At 42.8% G+C, this 19116-nt stretch overlaps 1 protein-coding gene across 1 annotated transcript in view; it reads left to right on the forward strand.

The window, feature by feature from the left end:
- The window catches only part of Dnah6 (dynein, axonemal, heavy chain 6), a 195288-nt gene extending 177497 nt beyond the window's left edge, over nucleotides 1-17791 (forward strand). Inside the window, exons 62-73 of the mRNA XM_013035434.1 lie at nucleotides 1659-1747; nucleotides 2424-2570; nucleotides 4412-4550; nucleotides 5888-6007; nucleotides 6909-7030; nucleotides 7488-7617; nucleotides 10201-10328; nucleotides 11966-12151; nucleotides 12677-12749; nucleotides 13694-13845; nucleotides 16661-16883; nucleotides 17688-17791. Of these exons, the coding sequence (XP_012890888.1) occupies nucleotides 1659-1747; nucleotides 2424-2570; nucleotides 4412-4550; nucleotides 5888-6007; nucleotides 6909-7030; nucleotides 7488-7617; nucleotides 10201-10328; nucleotides 11966-12151; nucleotides 12677-12749; nucleotides 13694-13845; nucleotides 16661-16883; nucleotides 17688-17791 (1613 nt within the window). The remainder of the gene's footprint in view (nucleotides 1-1658; nucleotides 1748-2423; nucleotides 2571-4411; nucleotides 4551-5887; nucleotides 6008-6908; nucleotides 7031-7487; nucleotides 7618-10200; nucleotides 10329-11965; nucleotides 12152-12676; nucleotides 12750-13693; nucleotides 13846-16660; nucleotides 16884-17687) is intronic.
- The last annotated feature ends 1325 nt before the right edge of the window (nucleotides 17792-19116 follow it).

A 19116-nucleotide genomic window follows, 5' to 3' on the forward strand; every position in this document is an offset into this window, starting at 1 on the left:
TTTTTTCTTTTTGCTTATGTGGTGCTGAGGAATCGAACCCAGGGCCTCAGGCATGCAAGGCAAGCACTCTACCACTGAGCCACCTTCCCAGCCCAGGAGGATCGTTTTAAATGGTGTGATCTGTGTGGACTTCCTTGAGAAGGTGATGTTTGGCCAAGACAGAAAGACAGTGAGAGAATCTGAGAGAATATTTCAGGCACAGGGGAATGGCCCGTGCACAGACAACAGACGAGCCAGACTGGCATGTGTGAAAAACAGCATAATGTGCTTTTAAAATGATGGCAAGAGCCTTCTGCGGGAGATGCGACTGTGTGTGGGGAGCTCTGTCCGGGCTGCTCACCACTGTTAAAGACACTGGAAAAAAACACCTGTGGAGCCGGAGGTGGCGATTCACCGGATTCGGATCACCCTCACCAGCCGCAACATGAAGTCTCCGGAGAAGGTCTGTGCTGACCTGATCCGAGGCACCAAGGAGAAGAATCTCAAAGTAAAAGGACCAGTGTGCATGCCTACCAAGACTTTGAGAATCACTATGAGAAAAAAAAAAACCCTTGTGGTGAAAGTTCTAAGACATGGGATCCACAAGCGACTCATTGATTAAAACCGTCCTTCCGAGATTGTCAAGCAGATAACTTCCATCAGTATTGAGCCAGGAGTCCAGGTTGAGGTCACCATTGCAGATGCCTAAGGCATTTAACTTACTGTTAAAAAAAAATGATGGCAACAGTGCATTTCACAACATTGCTTTGGCCTCCTGAACCTACAGTGGAGCTTTGTTCCTCATGCTGTTCTCTAACCACAGCTCAGAAAAGAAGCATCCTGACTTGCCAGTTCTGTTCATCAGTCTCTCCTTATCCCTGCCCTGGTCCCTTTGCAACTTCTCTACTCAGGGGCTCCCTCTCTTCTCCCACAGGGCTTTCTGCGCATTTGTATACAGTTTGCCTTAAAGTGAACAGTTTAGGGGAAAAATAACTCACAAGCTAACAGTAAATATCCTCAGTTATGGAAGTGGCACAGTGATAGTGGCTCAAGTGATAGAGCACTAGCCACAAGCAAAAAGAAGCTCAGGGGTCTGGGAAGGTGGCTCAGTGGTAGAGCGCTTGCCTTGCATACATGAGGCCCTGGGTTCGATTCCTCAGCACCACATAAGCAGAAAAAATTAAAAAGCCGGAAGTGGCGCTGTGGCTCAAGTGGTAGAGTGCTAGCCTTGAGCTGAGGAGCTGAGGGACAGCGCCCAGGCCCAGAGTTCAGCCCCATGACCAGACCCCCCCCCCCCGCGCCAAAAAAAGAAGAAGCTCAGGGACAGTGCCCAGCCTCAGAGTTCAAGCCCCGGGACCGGCAAAAATAAATAAAAATAGCCTGCGTTGAAAAGGCCTTACATCTCATCAGGTATTAAAAAATTCATGGGTCCCTAATTTCTTTACCCAAATGTGCTAGCTTGTCAACTGCCAGATCCCCCTGCTGTGAAATTTCTAGAACAACTCCTCCACTCCCATCTTAAGATGGTTTGGTTTACAGCTTACTTGAGGCAAATCAATTAAGTCTTTAAACAGAGTTCACAGCATTTTTTTTCTTTCCTAAAATAATTATTTCTTATAGAAAAGTGCTACTACAAGCTACAAGAACATGTTTCTTCTTTTTTTCTTTATTTTAAATAGAGTCTGTTATCAAGGATACTTTCCGACTATTTCTAAGCTCCATGCCTAGTAGTACATTTCCTGTTACAGTTCTTCAGAATTCTGTCAAGGTAAGGCATTGCATATGGCTGAAATGTGAAATGACTGATCTCAGAATGTTTGCCAAGGGGACTGAGAAAAGCACAGATCCTGCACAGAGCCATGTTCTGGTCTGTGTGGCCAAGCAGAAAGCAAACAAAGGATTCCTGAAGTCAGTGCTATCCATGCATGCCCTAGGTCATTCAACTTCTCTAGTTCTTTAGCAGAGAAATGTTAAAAAGAATATCTCAGCATTGGATGGACAGAAAGGAACACAGGAGGTGTTACTGCTTGAGTTCAGTGAAGGAAGTTTCCATTATGTGGGATACTTACCAGTAGGGGTTACAAGAGGTACTTCTTCCCTCCCTGCCCACGTCAAGAGACATCATGCAGGAGATACAGTGCAGGGCAATGCTTTACTTTAAGGTGACTATAAAATCCAATGACAAAAACCTGGATATGCCATTTGACTCACATGTAGAAAACTGCACAGCAAACAGAAGTGACTTGAGGTTTCCAAGCAGGTGGTTCAAGCATTGTAGGTCTGAAGATCCCACCAGGTCCTGTGCTCCCTGGACTATGATTGAATAAAACTCAGATACATGCCAACAATGCCTCCATAGGAATCAATTCTCTACAGCCTCTCTGGGCATTTTTCAGAATTAATGCAACTCTGTGACCTCGCCCTCTCTGCTCTCTGAAATGCAGGTAACCAATGAACCTCCAAAAGGCTTACGTGCAAATATCAGGCGAGCATTTACTGAAATGACATCTTCATTTTTTGAAGAAAATATACTTGGAAGAAAATGGAGACAAATAGTATTTGGCATTTGCTTCTTCCATGCAATTATTCAGGTATATTCAGTTCTGCTTTTTAGTACCAACAAGAAAGTATAATATTAAACAAGTAAATGATTAAAAATTAATTTAAAAAAAACTTGCAAGTGGTATTGTGAAACTCGGAGGGTGTTGTTTTGGTTTTAAACCCAAGTTGTTTTAACTCAACCACCAATCTCTGTATTCCCCATGCCTCAGTCTCTCACAACTTTGACTCCCACCTCTATTCTGTTCTGTCTGTAGAACACGATCTCCTGGGTGAATGCAAGAAGTCCAATTTAACAAACACCAAATCTACCTCTTCTACCTCTTGTTTCCCCTCCAGAATCTCTTTCTAAAATTAGTGGTCCCATCTTCTCAATTACCTACAATCAAAAATTCAGGATTTTTTTTTTTTTGGTCGGTCATGGGGCCTGAACTCTGGGCCTGGGCGCTGTCCCTGATATCTTCAGCTCAAGGCTAGCGCTCTACCACTTGAGCCACAGCACCACTTCCGGCTTTTTTCTTTTTGCTTATGTGGTGCTGAGGAATCGAACCCAGGGCCTCAGGCCTGCAAGGCAAGCGCTCTACCACTGAGCCACCTTCCCAGCCCCAGGATTATTTTTATGTTTTATGTTTTTATGGGTCCTCCTTTTCCTTGCAATAGTTTCCACGTGTTCTTGTGAATAAGCTCACCACTCTCATCAGCTTCCTTTCCAACCAAGAACGGAATCACTGGTCCCCTGAAAGATAACCTTCAACCTAACACCAGTCTCCCGCTTTCCAAGAGTCATTTTTCTGTTTGTTATGCATCCTGTGCCTTTATTAAAGCCTGGCTCTCCATCTACATATGGTTAGGTGGCATGTGGATTAGATTGTCTTTCTCTACAGAGAAAGATTCACTTAAAAGAGAAAAAGAAAGAAAGGAAAGGAAAAAGAAAGATTAAAGATGCAAGACACAGGAAAAATAAATCAAGAGGTCCTAGAGGAAGTCAAAGAAGATAAGAATCAGGGGCTCTGGGTGTGGGGCTCTTATTCCACTAACAAAAGTCACTGAGATGAGGAGGTTGTTGAAGGTTTATTGAAACTTTGAGATCAAAAGGGAGGGAACTTCAGACGAATCCTATGACATGATCATTTGTTTAGAATTAGGAAATTAAAGGAGACAGGGAAATAACAAAGAGAAAAGGAATTTTACTATGGAATGTTGCGAAACTGATTATGGGTACCAGCTAATGTTACCATGGAGAAGCCGGCGTGCAATCAGCATAGTATGTATGATATGGCTGAAAGTCATGGACAGACTCCTTCAACAGTAGGGGATAGCGCTCTCTCCAGATGCTTACAGTATCAGTATTTTTATGCCAAAAGACTAAACCTTCTTGCTACTGTTTTGGTGTGGAAATATTTTTCTATTACCTTGAAGAACAAATTCACTTTTGACTGATTTGCTGAACGTGCAGTAACAGTAGATTCTCTCCTAGAACTATAAAGAAACATGTATTCTGCCTGTTTGGTAAAAGCCTAACTGAAGTTGAACCACGTATTGATATACCAAACTTTTTTTTTTTTTTGTCGATCCTGGGGCTTGAACTCTGGGCCTGAGTACTGTCCCTCAGCTCTTCAGCTCAAGGCGAGTGCTCTACCGCTTGAACCACAGCACCACTTCTGGTTTTCTAGTGCTTTATTAGAGATGAGAGGTTCATGGACTCTCCTTCCCCGGGCTGGCTTTGAACTGTGATTCTCAGATCTCAGCCTCCTGAGTAGCTAGAATTACAGGTGTGAGCCACCAGCGCCCCAATAAAAGCTTTTGTTTTTCATTACTCTACCCAAAATTAATGTTATTTTTTATTTCTAACTATATTCATTTCCTATTCTAGGAGAGAAAGAAGTTTGGCCCCCTTGGTTGGAATATCTGCTATGAATTTAATGACAGTGACAGAGAATGTGCTTTACTGAATCTCAACCTTTACTGTCAAGAAGGAAAGATTCCCTGGGATGCACTAATTTACATTACTGGTCAGTAATTTATATTACTGGCCAGGACATCCAGCTGGGTATCTAAAAGTTGGGGATTTATGCTTACCTGACCCCTGGGAGGAGAGTGTGCTCCCAGCCTTTAATGATGGTGATAGTGACTTCTCACCTGCCCTATGTGAATTTCAGATGGTGGAAACATCATGAGAATATTTACATATAGAAAATTGGGCTGATGTTTTTGATGATGATGATGGTGGTGGTGGTGGTGGTGGTGGTGGTGATGTCAATGATAGGGAAAGCTTATATAACTCTTGCTATATGCCAGTCCATATATTAAGCACTTCCCAAAATTGAACCCTAACAACTACCCTGACAATGTCAATATGCCATGAAATCCTTCCAGGCACACAACACATGGAGAGGCAGTAAAGCAATGATTGGAACTTCCCAAGGAGTTAATATTCACAACATTAGATACCAGTCCAGAGTGGTTCTTTCCCACTCATAATTTGGGGTGGGGGTGGAACATTCTGAAAATAGCTTCTCTGTGGAGAGGCCTCATCTGGATCACCTCAATTCTCCAAACATAATCTCTATGAGACAAGGTCACTCTTTCACTTTGGCTCTGTCCCCCATATACAGCTTAGTAGCAATAATTTATAAAATGTGTAGAGGGCTAACATATCTATAAATATTGCATTCTGTTTTACTCATGGGCCCCAAAGAGAAGCACCATTTGAAGAAAAGTATATATGTTCTGGAATCGTGTAGCCAATGACAGAATAAGACTCAAAATCAATATGCTGAAGCAAAAGGACAAGGACAGCCAGGTGCCCGTGGTTCATGCCTGTAATCCTAGCTAGCTCCTCGGGAGGCTGAGATCTGAGGATCATGGTTCAAAGCCAGCCCAGACAGGAAAATCTGTGAGATTCTTATCTCCAGTTAACTACCAGAAAACCAGAAGTAGCCCTGTGGCTCAAGTGGTAGAGTTCTTTCCTTGAGCTGAAGAGCTCAGGGACAGCGCCCAGGCCCAGAGTTCAAGCCCCACGACCAACCAACCAACAAACAAACAAATAAATAAATAAAAGACAAGAAGGATAAATGTGCCTATGGAGATCAGGGGCTTCTGTTGCTGTTATTTGGCAAAAGTAAAATTATTAGACTAGAGTACATAAACTAAAGTTTTTTTCGTCTACTTTTTAAAAATCAGCTTTCATCATCTTGGAGGTGGGGCAGATCAGAAGGGAGGTCTGGTGCACTCTTTTTGGCTTCAGTACAAAATAAATGTGTGCCCAAATAACATGTTAGAATTGGGGTATGCTTATCAATTGAAAACGCCAATGGTAATGTATTTGAGCATACAAACTCCTTTTCAGGTGAAATCACCTATGGTGGTAGAGTTACAGACACCTGGGACCAAAGATGCCTTCGTACTGTCTTGAAAAGGTTTTTTTCTCCTGAAACATTATATTCGGATTATAAATACTCTGATTCAGGTGAGTGACTTTTCAAGCCTCTGAAAAAGACATCTCCCAAGAAGCCACTGGTAGCATGTTTCAGTTTTCCATCTGGACACTCTCTGTGACCAGTCTTCACAACTCAGTCCCTGGCCCCACACTCAACACCTACAGTGCTGGTTGGACAGCAAAACTGCCTATTACCCAAGCATTTTTTATTAAAGTTGATTGTATTGTGTCTAAATATGTTTTAAAGAAGCCATATTATAGTATCTCTTGGAAAACTTCCATGATAGCAAATTGAATTAAAACCAAATTTATGAATTGATAACAGCTCATTATGAATAGACCTGAATGTTGATACCTGGAGAGGGAGTGATGTGATTAGTGTAGAATAAGCTCAACAAATCTCCCACCATTGACTTTCAAGAAGCTAGATTCACATGTCCTTTCACCATTAGGCAAAACTAAGTGAGCACCGATTTTAATATACTGCAAATGTAGCTTTTAGTTTGAAGAATTTGGAGAGGACTATTATTCATCTAACATGAAAAAAGTATATTCTAAAGGAGCATAAATTTGGAGCCTTACCTTATTCATGGAACTGTAACCCCTCTGTACACTATTTTTACAATAAAAATATTTTTTAAAAAATTGGAGCCTTTTCAGGAGACACACCTTTCAGGAGTGTGTCACTGGATTCTCCGAATCCTTACACCTTCTAGGGGAGACAGCCTGAAAGCTTAGAGCACTAATCTGATTAAGGCCTCAAGAAAAGGAAACAAAACTAGACAGCACAATAAAAGCAGGAAGACTTAGGATAAGCAAAGACTCTTTTCACCTTGAATCAGCCATCATCTGAACAAGACAGCGAAGAACCAAACCTGGCAGTTCCGAACCAGTCCATTTGAGATGTTTATCTTCTGTGTTGTTCTAACAGGCATCTACTTTGCACCCCTGGCTGACAGCCTACAAGAGTTTAAGGACTACATTGAAAATCTGCCTTTGATAGACGACCCAGAAATTTTTGGAATGCATGAAAATGCCAACCTTGTTTTCCAGGTGTGTGATCTTTCAAGTTAAAATAGGTATTTATGTCATTGATATGAATTCAAAACATTAATCATCACCTCACTAACTCCAGGGGCTGTAATACCCCTAATAAAAAGCAAATCATTGTCCCATCATACATTTAACAATAGTTCCAATTTGACCTGTTGCCTCTGATCCATTGTAGGATCGGAAGGTCATGCATTTCCCCTGCACCAGCCTCTTTCACTTCCAAGCCTCTACTTAGTCCACTATCCACCTAAACAACACAGCATGAGGGTGTGAAGACACACAGTACTGTTTGTCCTGTCCTTTCCCCATGCTGAACGTATTTATCTCATGTTATACAAAGTTTTAATAGCAGATTAAGTGTCCTTGTGTTTTTAAGAACTTTTCTCATTTCTATATGTAAACTATACTGCTACAAATTGCATGCTAAGAACTTGAGTCTTCACTGTCTTTGTCTTAGTATAAAGAGACCAACACTTTGGTCAACACCATCCTTGAGATCCAGCCAAGGTCATCTTCTGGTGGAGAGGGGAAAAGCAATGATGAAATTGTCCAAGAACTTGTTGCTTCTATCCAGTCTAGAGTTCCAGGTAATGAATTATTTCTGGCATCTGTAGGTAATAGAAACTGAAGGAATAAGTCAGAGAAATAAGTGATAAGATCATGTTCAAACTTTTCCTTTCCTTGACAAGATTTTTTGACATGAACTCCTCTGTTTATAGAACTGAAGCCTATAGTACCTTAACATCCTAACTCCCAGAAGCAGTAGGAGCCACTTGGTTTCTTACCTACCTAATTTTAACCAGACTTCTCCTGAGTTTCACTTGGATTCATAATTCTAAAGTCTCTAGACCTGTGCTGTCCAAAAGAGTAGCCAGTAGTCACATGGAGCTACTTACAATCAATTAAGTAAATTTCTGTCATATAATCAATGTGTACTAATAAAAGATATATTCATTTTAATTCCTAAAATTAAAATAAAATTCCTCTGTACACTATCCACATTTCCATGCCACTTTATTGATCAGCACAGGCAAAGAACATTTCTTATCATTTAAAGCTTTACAGATTCTATCGGATAGTCATGCTCTAGAATCCATTTCACTGTTTTTCCTCTATTCAAGAGAAATGGCTAGACTACTTTAACCTTGTTTTCTGATAAGGAATTCTCCTGAAGAGTCATAAGATATCCACTCTCACACTTTTCATAGACTAGCTATAGATCTAGATTTGTAGATATGTTGTCCATTATTGCAAGAAATGTCAATTAGGCTGGGCACCAGTGGCTCACATCTGTAATCCTAGCTACTTAGGAGGCTGAGATCTGAGGATCACAGTTCAAAGCAGGAAAGTCTATGAGACTCTTATCTCCAATAAACCACTCAGAAAACTGGAAGTGAAGCTGTGGCTTAAATGGCAGAGTGCTAGTCTGGAGCTGAAGAGCTGAAGGACAGCGTTCAGGCCCAGAGTTGAAGCCCCATGACGGACAAAAAAAAAAAAAGTCATATTAGTATGAAGAAAAGTAAGGCAGATTTTAAAAAAACTGGCTAAATCCTGTCAATACTCTCCAGACCTCGAGTAAAACAGGCACTATGTGACCTCAGAAGAATTGAGTAAAACAGGCACTATGTGCCCTCAGAAGAATTGAGCTTTAGTCGTCTCTGAGAAGCCATTCCTCAAGTAATGTCTACTTGGATAGAAAATTCTAAAGCAAATCCTGAGTGACTTATTTTAGGAAGCAATTTCTAATAGGTTTCTAATCGATTAAATTGATTCTAAGCAATTTTGAGTGTATAAATTAAAGTGCTTGGCTGGTGGAAAAGACAGGCATAGATGAATGGAGGGCTACAGGAAGAGTGAACTTGCTTCATGAAGTCCCATTGCTCCTCAGGAGGTTTTTCTTTCCAAGCTTCATAATATTTATGCTTTTACTATGAAATGTAGCTTCATCTGCTGAGACTGAGAGACAGCGATGCAACTGGCTTAAGAAAAAGACCAAGGATTTGGAATTGCTCCTGAGGAGAATGATGGAGGGGAATGACAAAGGCATATGGACTCAAAGCTCTGTGGACCCAAGAGACTGTACTAACACATACTTCATCACCATTCAAGTGGTTAAGAAGAAATCTGACACATGCATTTTTGGAGCCACTGATTTACTCACACTTTCCTCAGATATGCAAGGAAAATGCATTTCTTTCCTTTTTTATAGCTCATGTGGTTCTTTACCCACCATTGAGCACATTGTGTGGAGACAGAAGAGACCAGTTTTTCCATCCTGTTTAAATCCAGTCTCATAATTCAGCTAACCTTAAAAAGTAATCCTCAGTAACTTAGGATAAACACTGTCTCCATGAACTTTCAATCTCCCACACCCTCCTGTCCTAGTCGCAGTCAGGTCTACAGAAAAGAGCAAGATGTTCACACCAATAGGGTAGAAGAGAAGACTCAGAGCTTCTAGGCCCTCTGGCTTCTGGAATGCCACCTGCTACTGAGGTCTTCAGGGCTCTGCCTCCCATTCAGCCAAAGCCTGGTGCATCTTCTCCAGGTCTACAGTTCTCCTCCTCATCCACTATGGAGACAGCTTGATCCAAATCCCTGTCTCATATCTATAGATATCACTAAGTCACATTGACCTTCCACATCGTCCTTTGCCCTCTCATCTTCTTCCCTTTATTCCCTCAGTCACAGAAAAATGAAAATTAGGGCCACTCTCCCTTGAGGATATGTCCTTTTGTATTAGCATGGCCAGTCTCTCTTTAGCTCATACAAGTAATCAAGAACCTATCCACCCATGTTCCAGAGCCAAAGACCACATAGCCCAAACTGTGACCAAAGATGAAAATACCCCTGGGAAGAAATGAAATGCTGGTTCAGTGTTTCTTCACACACACACACACACACGCACACACACACACACACACACACATTCTCCCTGATACTTATGAAGTTCAGCTTGATTTCTGTGATTGCTTCTATATAAACACAGTTGAGTCACCAAAGAGCTCTAATAATAGAAAGTCTAATATTTCTAGTAATAGAAAGCTTGTCACACTTAAGCTCTGTGCATTCACATTAAATAATAATGGAAACTGGCTTGCGGGGAGGGGGGAGGGTTATGTAAGGTTAAACCCAAATGCAGAGTGATGAGGAGTGACCTCTGTGTATTTCAGAGAGCCTGCAGATGGAGGGTGCTGTTGAAAGCCTTTTTGTCAAGGATCCTCAAGGACGCCTGAACTCCTTGACCACAGTTCTTGGCCAAGAAGTGGACCGGTTTAATAACCTGCTGAAGTTAATACATGTATGAGAGCTTAACTTCATCATTGCTTCTGGCTATCAAATCCTTATAGAAAATGGTATAATAATATGAGTGTGCTGCAATTTTCCATTCTATTCATTTCAGATTTTCCTTTTAGATATACTGCCAACTCTTAGATTCATCTAAGATTGAATTTACCCTCCTTTAACAAGTTCCCATTTCATGTTTCTAATAGTGACTGAGGGAATATGTGATATTACAAATCCTCAGTCTCCTCATTATTATAATTTACATCCATAGAGTTACCATGGACTCACTGGTGATCTAAGCAGTTGAGAGTGAGCCAGGGCTCCTGGGGCTGTTCCTTATGTCTGTCTTTTGCCTTTAATTGCAACATCTGTCCAAGACCATGCAAATCAATACTTCTCAAAGGATGGGCCACAAAATACCTGCATTAAACTACTCTGTAGTGTGTGTTCAACATGTAAATTCCTGGATCCCACTCCAGAACGGAGTGAATAGATTTTTTTTGTCAGTCATGGGGCTTGAACGCTGTTCCTCAGCTCTTCAGCTCAAGGCTAGCACTCTACCACTTGAGCCACTGCACTACTTCTGATTTTCTGAGTGGTTATTGGAGATAAGAGTCTCATAGACTTTCCTGCCCAGGCTGGCTTTGAACCGTGATCCTCAGATCTCAGCCTCCTGAGTAGCTAGGATTACCAGCATGAGCCACCAGCTCTTAAGGACAGATTTGGGAGTATGAATTTTAAATGAACTCCCCAGATGATTTCAATGCAACTGAAATGTTTTCACATTATATTTTCACATAATGTTTGTCCTGTGCTCCCAGATGCTGACTCTGGATTTCCTTGCCTTGATGATGGCAAAAGATTTCCTACTTACTCTGTCCACTAATTTGTGAACAGAAAAACAAAGACTACTAGAGATCAAATATTGAGCATAAGAGTAAATGTGTCACTGCTAAGCAGAGAACCAAATACCTGGCCTAAGGCCAGGGTTAAGACTCCTGGGAAACTTGGTAGATCTTTCCAAAGCCAAAGACCATGTCTGTCACCTGTTGGAAAAGCAAAGTCTACAGATGTGCAGTTTGGCTGGCGATCATAGGTTTGTTAGATAAGTGGGCACTGAGTTGAATATGTGAAGTCCTTACTTTAGGAACATAAATCTTCACTGGTAGGAATCAATATGAGCAGGCTGCCTGGCCAGGTCAGGATTTCTCCCTTCTGCTTTGAATGGATTCGGGTACCCTCAATACTATCCAAAATAAGATAGTTATTCACTTTGTCCTCCCCTCAGCGCTAGAGGAAGTCCTGTCTAGGGCACACAGCTCATCAAGTTGGCTCTTCGAGCCCCAACAGATAGCGTCTATTTTTGCATCTAGTCTCACTACTCCAATTATTCTTTTTTTGCCAACCAATGGGAAGGGGAAAAGAGAAGGCCCCAAACAAGAGCTTCCTTTGAAAAATGTGATCCAGAAGTTGCACATGTTATTTCTCATTGTATCTCATTCATCTCCATAGCAGAGAGGGTCATATGTTGTAAAAGAGTATAAGGTCTGGCAAAGCAGACAGTATGAAAAGAGGCTGGAACCCTTCATGAGCATCGTCTACATTGTTAATTATATCTAGAAAGACCACCAATCTCTTTTGTTGTTTCAGATTTCTCTACAAACCCTAGATAAGGCCATTGCTGGGCTTGTGGTGATGTCTGAAGAAATGGAAAAGGTTTATAACAGTTTCCTCAACAACCAGGTCCCTTCTCTGTGGTCCAACACAGCCTATCCATCCTTAAAGCCACTGGCATCATGGGTCAAAGATCTTATTCTTAGAACTGCATTTCTGGATGTAAGAAACTTCATTTCTATGCGGTTTGATGAATACAACCCTATGGCTGGCTCTGAGGTTCTTAGGGAACTCTGCCTAACAACCTTTGAGGGATTAAGTCCAGAAAAAAAAAATAAGGAAATACCTAGAAATACCTAGAATGCAATCCCTTTAAAAGTCTTACACTGATTCTGATGTGGTTTTTCCATCGGTCTGTATTCCCACATTTCAACTTAATTCCAGGACATTCTTGGGATTTTACCTTGAGTGCATGGACTCTACTATGAGGTACAAATCAAAGCAACATGGGTCCACATAACACATGTGTATTTTTACTCTGCCCTTCTCCACTGGCTCTGTAGTAACCACGCTCCAGCTTTGCAGTCTAGCTGGTGGATGGGGAAGAAGAACTGGGCAGGCAAGAAAATGGGGCTGGTGACTGACTCGGGACTAGTTTAGATCCCACCCTCCAAAATACGACTTTGGTTCAGTTTGGCAAACTCTACTTCACATAAAGTACATGATGAAATAATGTTTCTCCTTTAGCTATGGCTCAGAAGAGGACAGCCAAAGTCCTTTTGGATCTCTGGTTTCTTCTTTCCTCAAGGATTTCTAACAGGTACTGGATCTGTCCCTAGAAAAATCCCACAGGAGGGGCTGGGAAGGTGGCTCAGTGGTAGAGTGCTTGCCTTGCATGCATGAGGCCCTGGGTTCGATTCCCCAGCACCACATAAGCAAAAAAAGAAAAAAGAAAAATCCCACGGGAAAGGTGGTGTTTTGTTACTTGGGGTTTCTAGAAGCTGTGGAAATAGCATGACTTGGAAAGGCCTGTTAATAGGACTGCCAGGTCCTTGGGGAATCTGACTAGAGAGCCCAAAGGTAGCCAGACTTTAGGGCTGCTAAATGCTAATTATCCAGGCCCTTCATTTGTCTCTTAATACTTAACAAATAGTCCATATAAACCAAGCTGGGTAAAAACTCCCAAACTTCAGCCGGGTGCTGGTGGCTCATGCCTGTAATCCTAGCTACTCAGGAGGCTGAGATCTGAGGATCCCGGTTCAAAGCCAGCCCAGGCAGGAAAGTCCGTGAGACTCTTATCTCCAATTACCAGAAAACCAGAAGTGGCGCAGTGGCTCAAGTGGTAGAGCACTCGCCTTGAGCTGAAGAGCCCAGGGACAGCGCCCAGGCCCAAAGTTCAAACCACAACTAACAACAACAAAAAAAAAAAAAAAGCACCCAAACTTTAACAGATCTTCCCCTGAAACAAACTCACTAGTTTGCCTTCTTCATGGAAGGGAAATAAACTTGAGACTTGACCCTCTTTCTCCTCTTCCCAACACTCAGAACCTGTGTGTTCCTTGGGTCCTCCCCTCCCCATATGACCCGCAGACTTCCATTCTCTATAAAGTAGCTCAGCAAAGAGTGTTCTTTGTTGGAGATTCTCTAATGCTCCAGTAACCTGATTGGAATGAGGGGTGCAGTGTGGGCAGGGGGGTGGGGAGGGGCCTCAGGGAGGGAGTTTACTGTTGGAAGGATCGAGCTTTCCAGTTTTCATATTTTTAGGAACTCTTCAAAACCATGCTCGGAAATACAATTTGCCTATAGATGAGCTGAGTTTCAAGTACCACGTGATTCCTGCCTACCGGGATCAGGCTGCAGTAATAGAGGCTGCCAAGATAGTGAAGTTTGGACAAGATTTGCCCATGGACCTGGAGGTACTGTCCGCCTGACTCTTAAGGCAAAGAAGCTACCACTGCAGAATGCAGCCAGTCCCCCTTGCCCTCCCCTCCCTGTCTCCTTCCATTTCCAGGAACAGGAGGGGCCCAATGGTTACCATAAACCCAAGACAAGCTCTCCACTTAGTGCTAAGATTAGTAGTGACTGCCTAAATTTATAAAACTATTTTTCTGAGCATTGCTATTTTACTTCTTGAAGATATTTATAGTACCTTTTGTGTGTGTGTGTGCCTGTTCTGGGGCTTGAACTCAGAGCCTGGGAAACTGTCCCTGAGCTTTTGTGCTCAAGGCTAGTACTCAAACCAGTTGTACCCCACTTCTACTTCCAGCTTTTTGATGGTTAATTGGAGATAGGAGTATCATGGACTTTCCTGCCTGGGCTGGCTTTAAGCTACAATCCTCAGATCTCAGCCTCTTGAGTAGCTAGGATTACAGGTCTGAGCCACCAATGCCTGGCTTATAGTGACTTTTCTTACCGTACAGTGGCAATATAACAAGGTATTAAAAATAAGAGTTCCAAGAAAGCCTAAGTTTGACTCATGACTCTCCCCGCCTTTTCAGCTATATGCCCCACAGCAATTGCTAACATGCCTGCACTTCCATGTTCTCATCTGTAAAGTGGGGTGAATGAATGGAATGTGCCATGTGGCCCACATACTGTACAAATAGTGAAGGGCTAGAATTCAATTTGCCTATGCATCTACTCCTGGCCTCCGAGGAGAACTGATACACTGACATATATTCTCCAACTGTACCACAGTTGGTAACTAATAGCAACACTCTTTGAAAGCAGTCTACCTGGTTTACTCCACTGGTGCATCGATTCTTATCCATCTCTGCACTAATGGTGTCAGCAGTGCAAATCCCCACACTTCCCTTCAGACCTTCTAAATCATAAATTCTGAGCTGGGGTCTGGAAGTGTTGGGGGAGGCAGGGTTTCTGACAGTGCTAGGAACTGAATTCAGAGCCTCACACTCTAGTCAAGTGCTCTTTCACTTGAGCCACACCCCCAGCCCTTTGGACTTTAGTGTATTTTCCAGAGAGTCTCGTATCTTTTACTCAGTCTTGAGCCTCAGTCCTCCAACCTCCATCTCCTGAGTAGCTGGGGTCACAGGTGTGCCCCACCACACCCGGCTCAGAAGTTTATATTTTAGCAAGTCCTAAATGGAGTTTTTAAGCCCATAAAAGTTAGAGAATCGCTGCTCCAAACGAGGAGCGATTCTCAACCTTGTTCGAATCACCTGATGAGCTCTTTTTAAAACTCCCAGTTCCAGAACATACCCTGATGACACCAAAATCTCTGCAAGATGTTATTTTTATAAGATCCCTGTGTGTGTACTGTTCATGCAGGACTGAAGTCTGCCTTTGTCAGTCTCAGCTGCGCAGCTTAGCTGTGCTGAGACAGGATTGTACACACCTGTGTGCCTTACAAATACCACCTTCTATACTAACTGCAAAATCAAAGACCTGGTCCACATTTCTTTTTCCAAGAAAGTCTTTACTAACCAATTAGTATAGTTGGAATAAGTGGCTTTTATTAAGCTTTCCTTAAAAATTCACAGTATTTGCATGTAAGGTTGTTGCTGGTGATTCTATCTCTAGCCACCCAACTCAGATCTAACCTTTGCTTTGATTAGCAAAACAGGCAAAAGATTAGATTGACCTTATATTCTTCACTTGCCCTATGAAATACTATAATATCATCCACGCCCCCACAGGTCTTTAAAGAAATTCTTTACATCAAATATTTTCCAAGTAAGGAGGAAACTAATTTAGAGATGCGCTTCTCATTATCTTTAGAACTTTTTTTGGCTAAAAGGATGTCCCAGGCCTAGTCAAACAAATCACTGAGGTAGCAGGAAGATAAAACACCTCTCACATAAAAGCCCTCACCAAAGCCTTCTAAGACGCTGGCCCTCCTCTGTGTTTTTCCCCACTCTATCACAAGGGATAACTGACAGAAGTTTACAAGTTCCATCAGGGCCTCTGCCACTGTACCCTACCCATCCTAAGTCTCAGCAGTGCCTTGGGCTCTCTGAGATGGGAGGGGACTCAGGTGGTCTTGCTGGCCCATCTCTTGGCCCACTTAGTAAATGCCTGTTACAACTATGCAGAGTTACTGTCATCACATTTGCCCCCTTTTAGCCAGTTATTAAAACGCTGGCTTGGCAAGTAGGTGCCAAGGTAATTACACAAGTATGTATACAGCAGCCCCCTAAACAGGAAGGCCACCCCACCTGGCTGCACATAAGAAACCGAACTTCAGGACACCAAAAGGCAAAGACAAGCCATAAATAATCTATTCACTATAAAGTGCACTACATGTACCCCCCACAGTGCTGAACCCTCTATCCACAGAGGCGGGCTCCTGTAGTTCTCCAAAGTGCCAGGCCCAAATTGGCCAAAGTCAAGTATTAGAGGAAGGATGACTAGGGTGCATCATGGAGACGTCTGATCACAGGACAAAAGGCCTGGCTAATCACAATGGATGATAATCCCAACCCTCTTATCCCATCCTCTTCCTAGGAGAAAGGGAGAAGTCATTACATAATGATATCAAATAGTTTGAAGCCCCTGAAAGAGTTTCCAGGGTCTCCTCTTTTAGGCATCCTCGTGGATTGTGAAAAGCCTGAGATTTGGTACCAAACTAAGAAGCAAGTTATCTACCTTGAGGTGCCCCTTTCTGACCTATAAGAACTGTAACTTCAGTGGTTTTAGAATTACCTGGAGAGGACCCAGGACATAGATGATGGCCTGCTCTTCTTCCCCTTTAAACTCTTGGGTACCTTTCAGCTGCCTTCTCCTGAGGATGGTGTTCTTGTCCATGGGATGTTCATGGATGCGTCCCGTTGGGATGATGATGACATGGTCATAGAAGATGCGTTGCCCGGACAGATGAATCCAATGCTGCCTGTGTTGCATTTTGAACCACAACAAAACTATGAGCCATCCCATATACTTTACCACTCCCCGCTGTATAAAACAGGGGCCCGCGCAGGAACACTCTCTACCACAGGTGAGGATGTTCTTACCATTAGTTCATACGATCACCAAGATACACGCCAATCAAAGCCAAATCACTCTGCGGTACAGCAAGGGAGTTTGGGAGCCAGCTTATACATTGTATCTGTTCTAATATTGAGTGTGGATATTATGAAGTTAGTACCCAAGACTGGCACTAAATTAATTAATTTATCTGAATCCAAAAGAAAACTGGAACTAACGTCTCTTGAGGCAGCTAGGTCATAGAAGCCATCAGATGTCTCAACTCTCCATACCTGTCTCTCTGCTTCGAAAGTTTTTGTTGTTGTTGTTGTTTGTTTTGGGTTTTGGTTTTTTTTTTTTTTTGTCAGTGGTGGTGCTTGAACTCAGGGCCTAGGCACTATCTTTGAGCTTTTTCACTCAAGGCTAGCACTCTACCCCTTGAGCCACAGTGTCACTTCTGGCTTTTTCTGTTTATGTGGGACTGAAGAATCAAACCCAGGGATTCATGCATGCTAGGCAAGCACTCTACCACTGAGCCACCTTCCCAGCCCTGGAAGGTTATTTTTTTTTCTTTTCTTTTCTTTCCTTTTTGTCAGTCATGGGGCTTGAACTCTGGACCTGGGCACCATCCCTCAGCTCTTCAGCTCAAGGCTGGCACTCTACCACTGGCGCCACAGTGCATTTCCAGCTTTTTCTGCTTATGTGGTGCTGAGAAAACAAACCTAGGGCCTCATGCATGCAAGACAATCACTCTTACCTCTGAGCCACCTTGCTAGCCCCCTGGAAGGTTATTCTTAAAGTAAGAACTCCTTTTCTACCCTGCCTCCTTAATTAGGCCATTCAACCAACTTCGTGGTGACAGTCCTCTTACCATCCAAGCTCCCCAGCGACTACTGGATTGCCAAGGGATCAGCTTTGCTCTGCCAGCTGAGTGAGTGAAGGAAAAGGTGCCAGCCAATCCAGACATCTTCCACGACCATCTAAATATGAGCAGAACAATGTTACTTTCATTTGACCTTTTTTGTTGTTGTTGTTAACCCAATGAACTGTTTTCTTTTATTCATTTGACTTAAAGGTAGTAAGTGTGAATTTTATTTCTCTTCTGACCTAAAATAAAGAGTTTGAGGGGGAGTTTTTTGTTGGAAATCCAGATTCTGATGTGGAGGTGGTGGTTTCTTTCTGTCCACTAAAACTTCCTAGGTCAAAGGGCACTAAGTATTGTCTTATTATTCCTCCCGGGACTGGTATCTTTCCCTTGGTTTTCTTTTCCTCCCTAAATACTGCCAACTAAAGGGCCAGAGTTCCCTACTGGGATAAGCACAGGCCAAAAATGCCATAGGGTGCACAACCCAAATACAAAGCATGAGCCACCAGAAGGGAGAGTCCACAGACTCACAGACACCCATGCAAGGCTCTGTACATGGCAGAAAGTGAAATTTGCTTTTCAGAAGAGCTTATCAATGGACAAGATGGGAGAGGCACAACCCCCCCTCCCTCTTTAATGCCAGTCCTGGGGCTTGAAATCAGGGCCTAGGTACTGTCCCTGAGCTTCTTTTGCTCAAGACTAGCACTCTACCATTTGAGCCACAGTGCCACTTCTGGGGTTTTTGTTGTTGTTGTTGTTTATATGGTACTGAGGAATCGAACCCAGAGCTTCCTGCATGCTAGGCAAGCACTCTACCACTAAGCCACATTCTCAGCCCCACGTGTTGCTTTTTGATGGCTAACTGGAGATAAGAACCTCGAAGACTTTTCTGCTGGGGCTGGCTTCACACCACAATCTTCAGATCTCTCTGTAGTTAAGGACTACAGGCATGAGCCTCAGCTCTTGATTGCTTGCATATTCCTCTGTTTTGTTAACATCTCCATTAACCCACATAAGGAACCTCTTTGAGGTCCTAGAATACTTTATTGAGTGTAGAAGGTTGTTGGTGGCTCCAAAAAGAGGGAAGGAGGTGAGAAGGAGGGAGGGAGGGAGAGAGGGAGGGAAGAAGGAAGGAAGGAAGGAAGGAAGGGAGGGAGGGAAGGAGGGAGGGAAAAATAACCTATGGAGAGGCCTCGCGACAGATTCAAAAGAAGAAACAGACCTCATTAAAAGCCACATATCCTATTGGTATGTTGATGTTGGATTTATCAAAAAAAATAACTATATTTACCTACCTACCTACCTGTCTATCTATCTATATATGGTCATGTGAAGAGGTGAAGCCCTGTAACAAATATGCAGTCGCCACACGGTGGCAGCAAGAAGCCAGGCCTGGTGC

Source organism: Dipodomys ordii, unplaced genomic scaffold (genome assembly GCF_000151885.1).
Source record: "Dipodomys ordii isolate 6190 unplaced genomic scaffold, Dord_2.0 Scaffold212, whole genome shotgun sequence".
NCBI lineage: Eukaryota > Metazoa > Chordata > Mammalia > Rodentia > Heteromyidae > Dipodomys > Dipodomys ordii.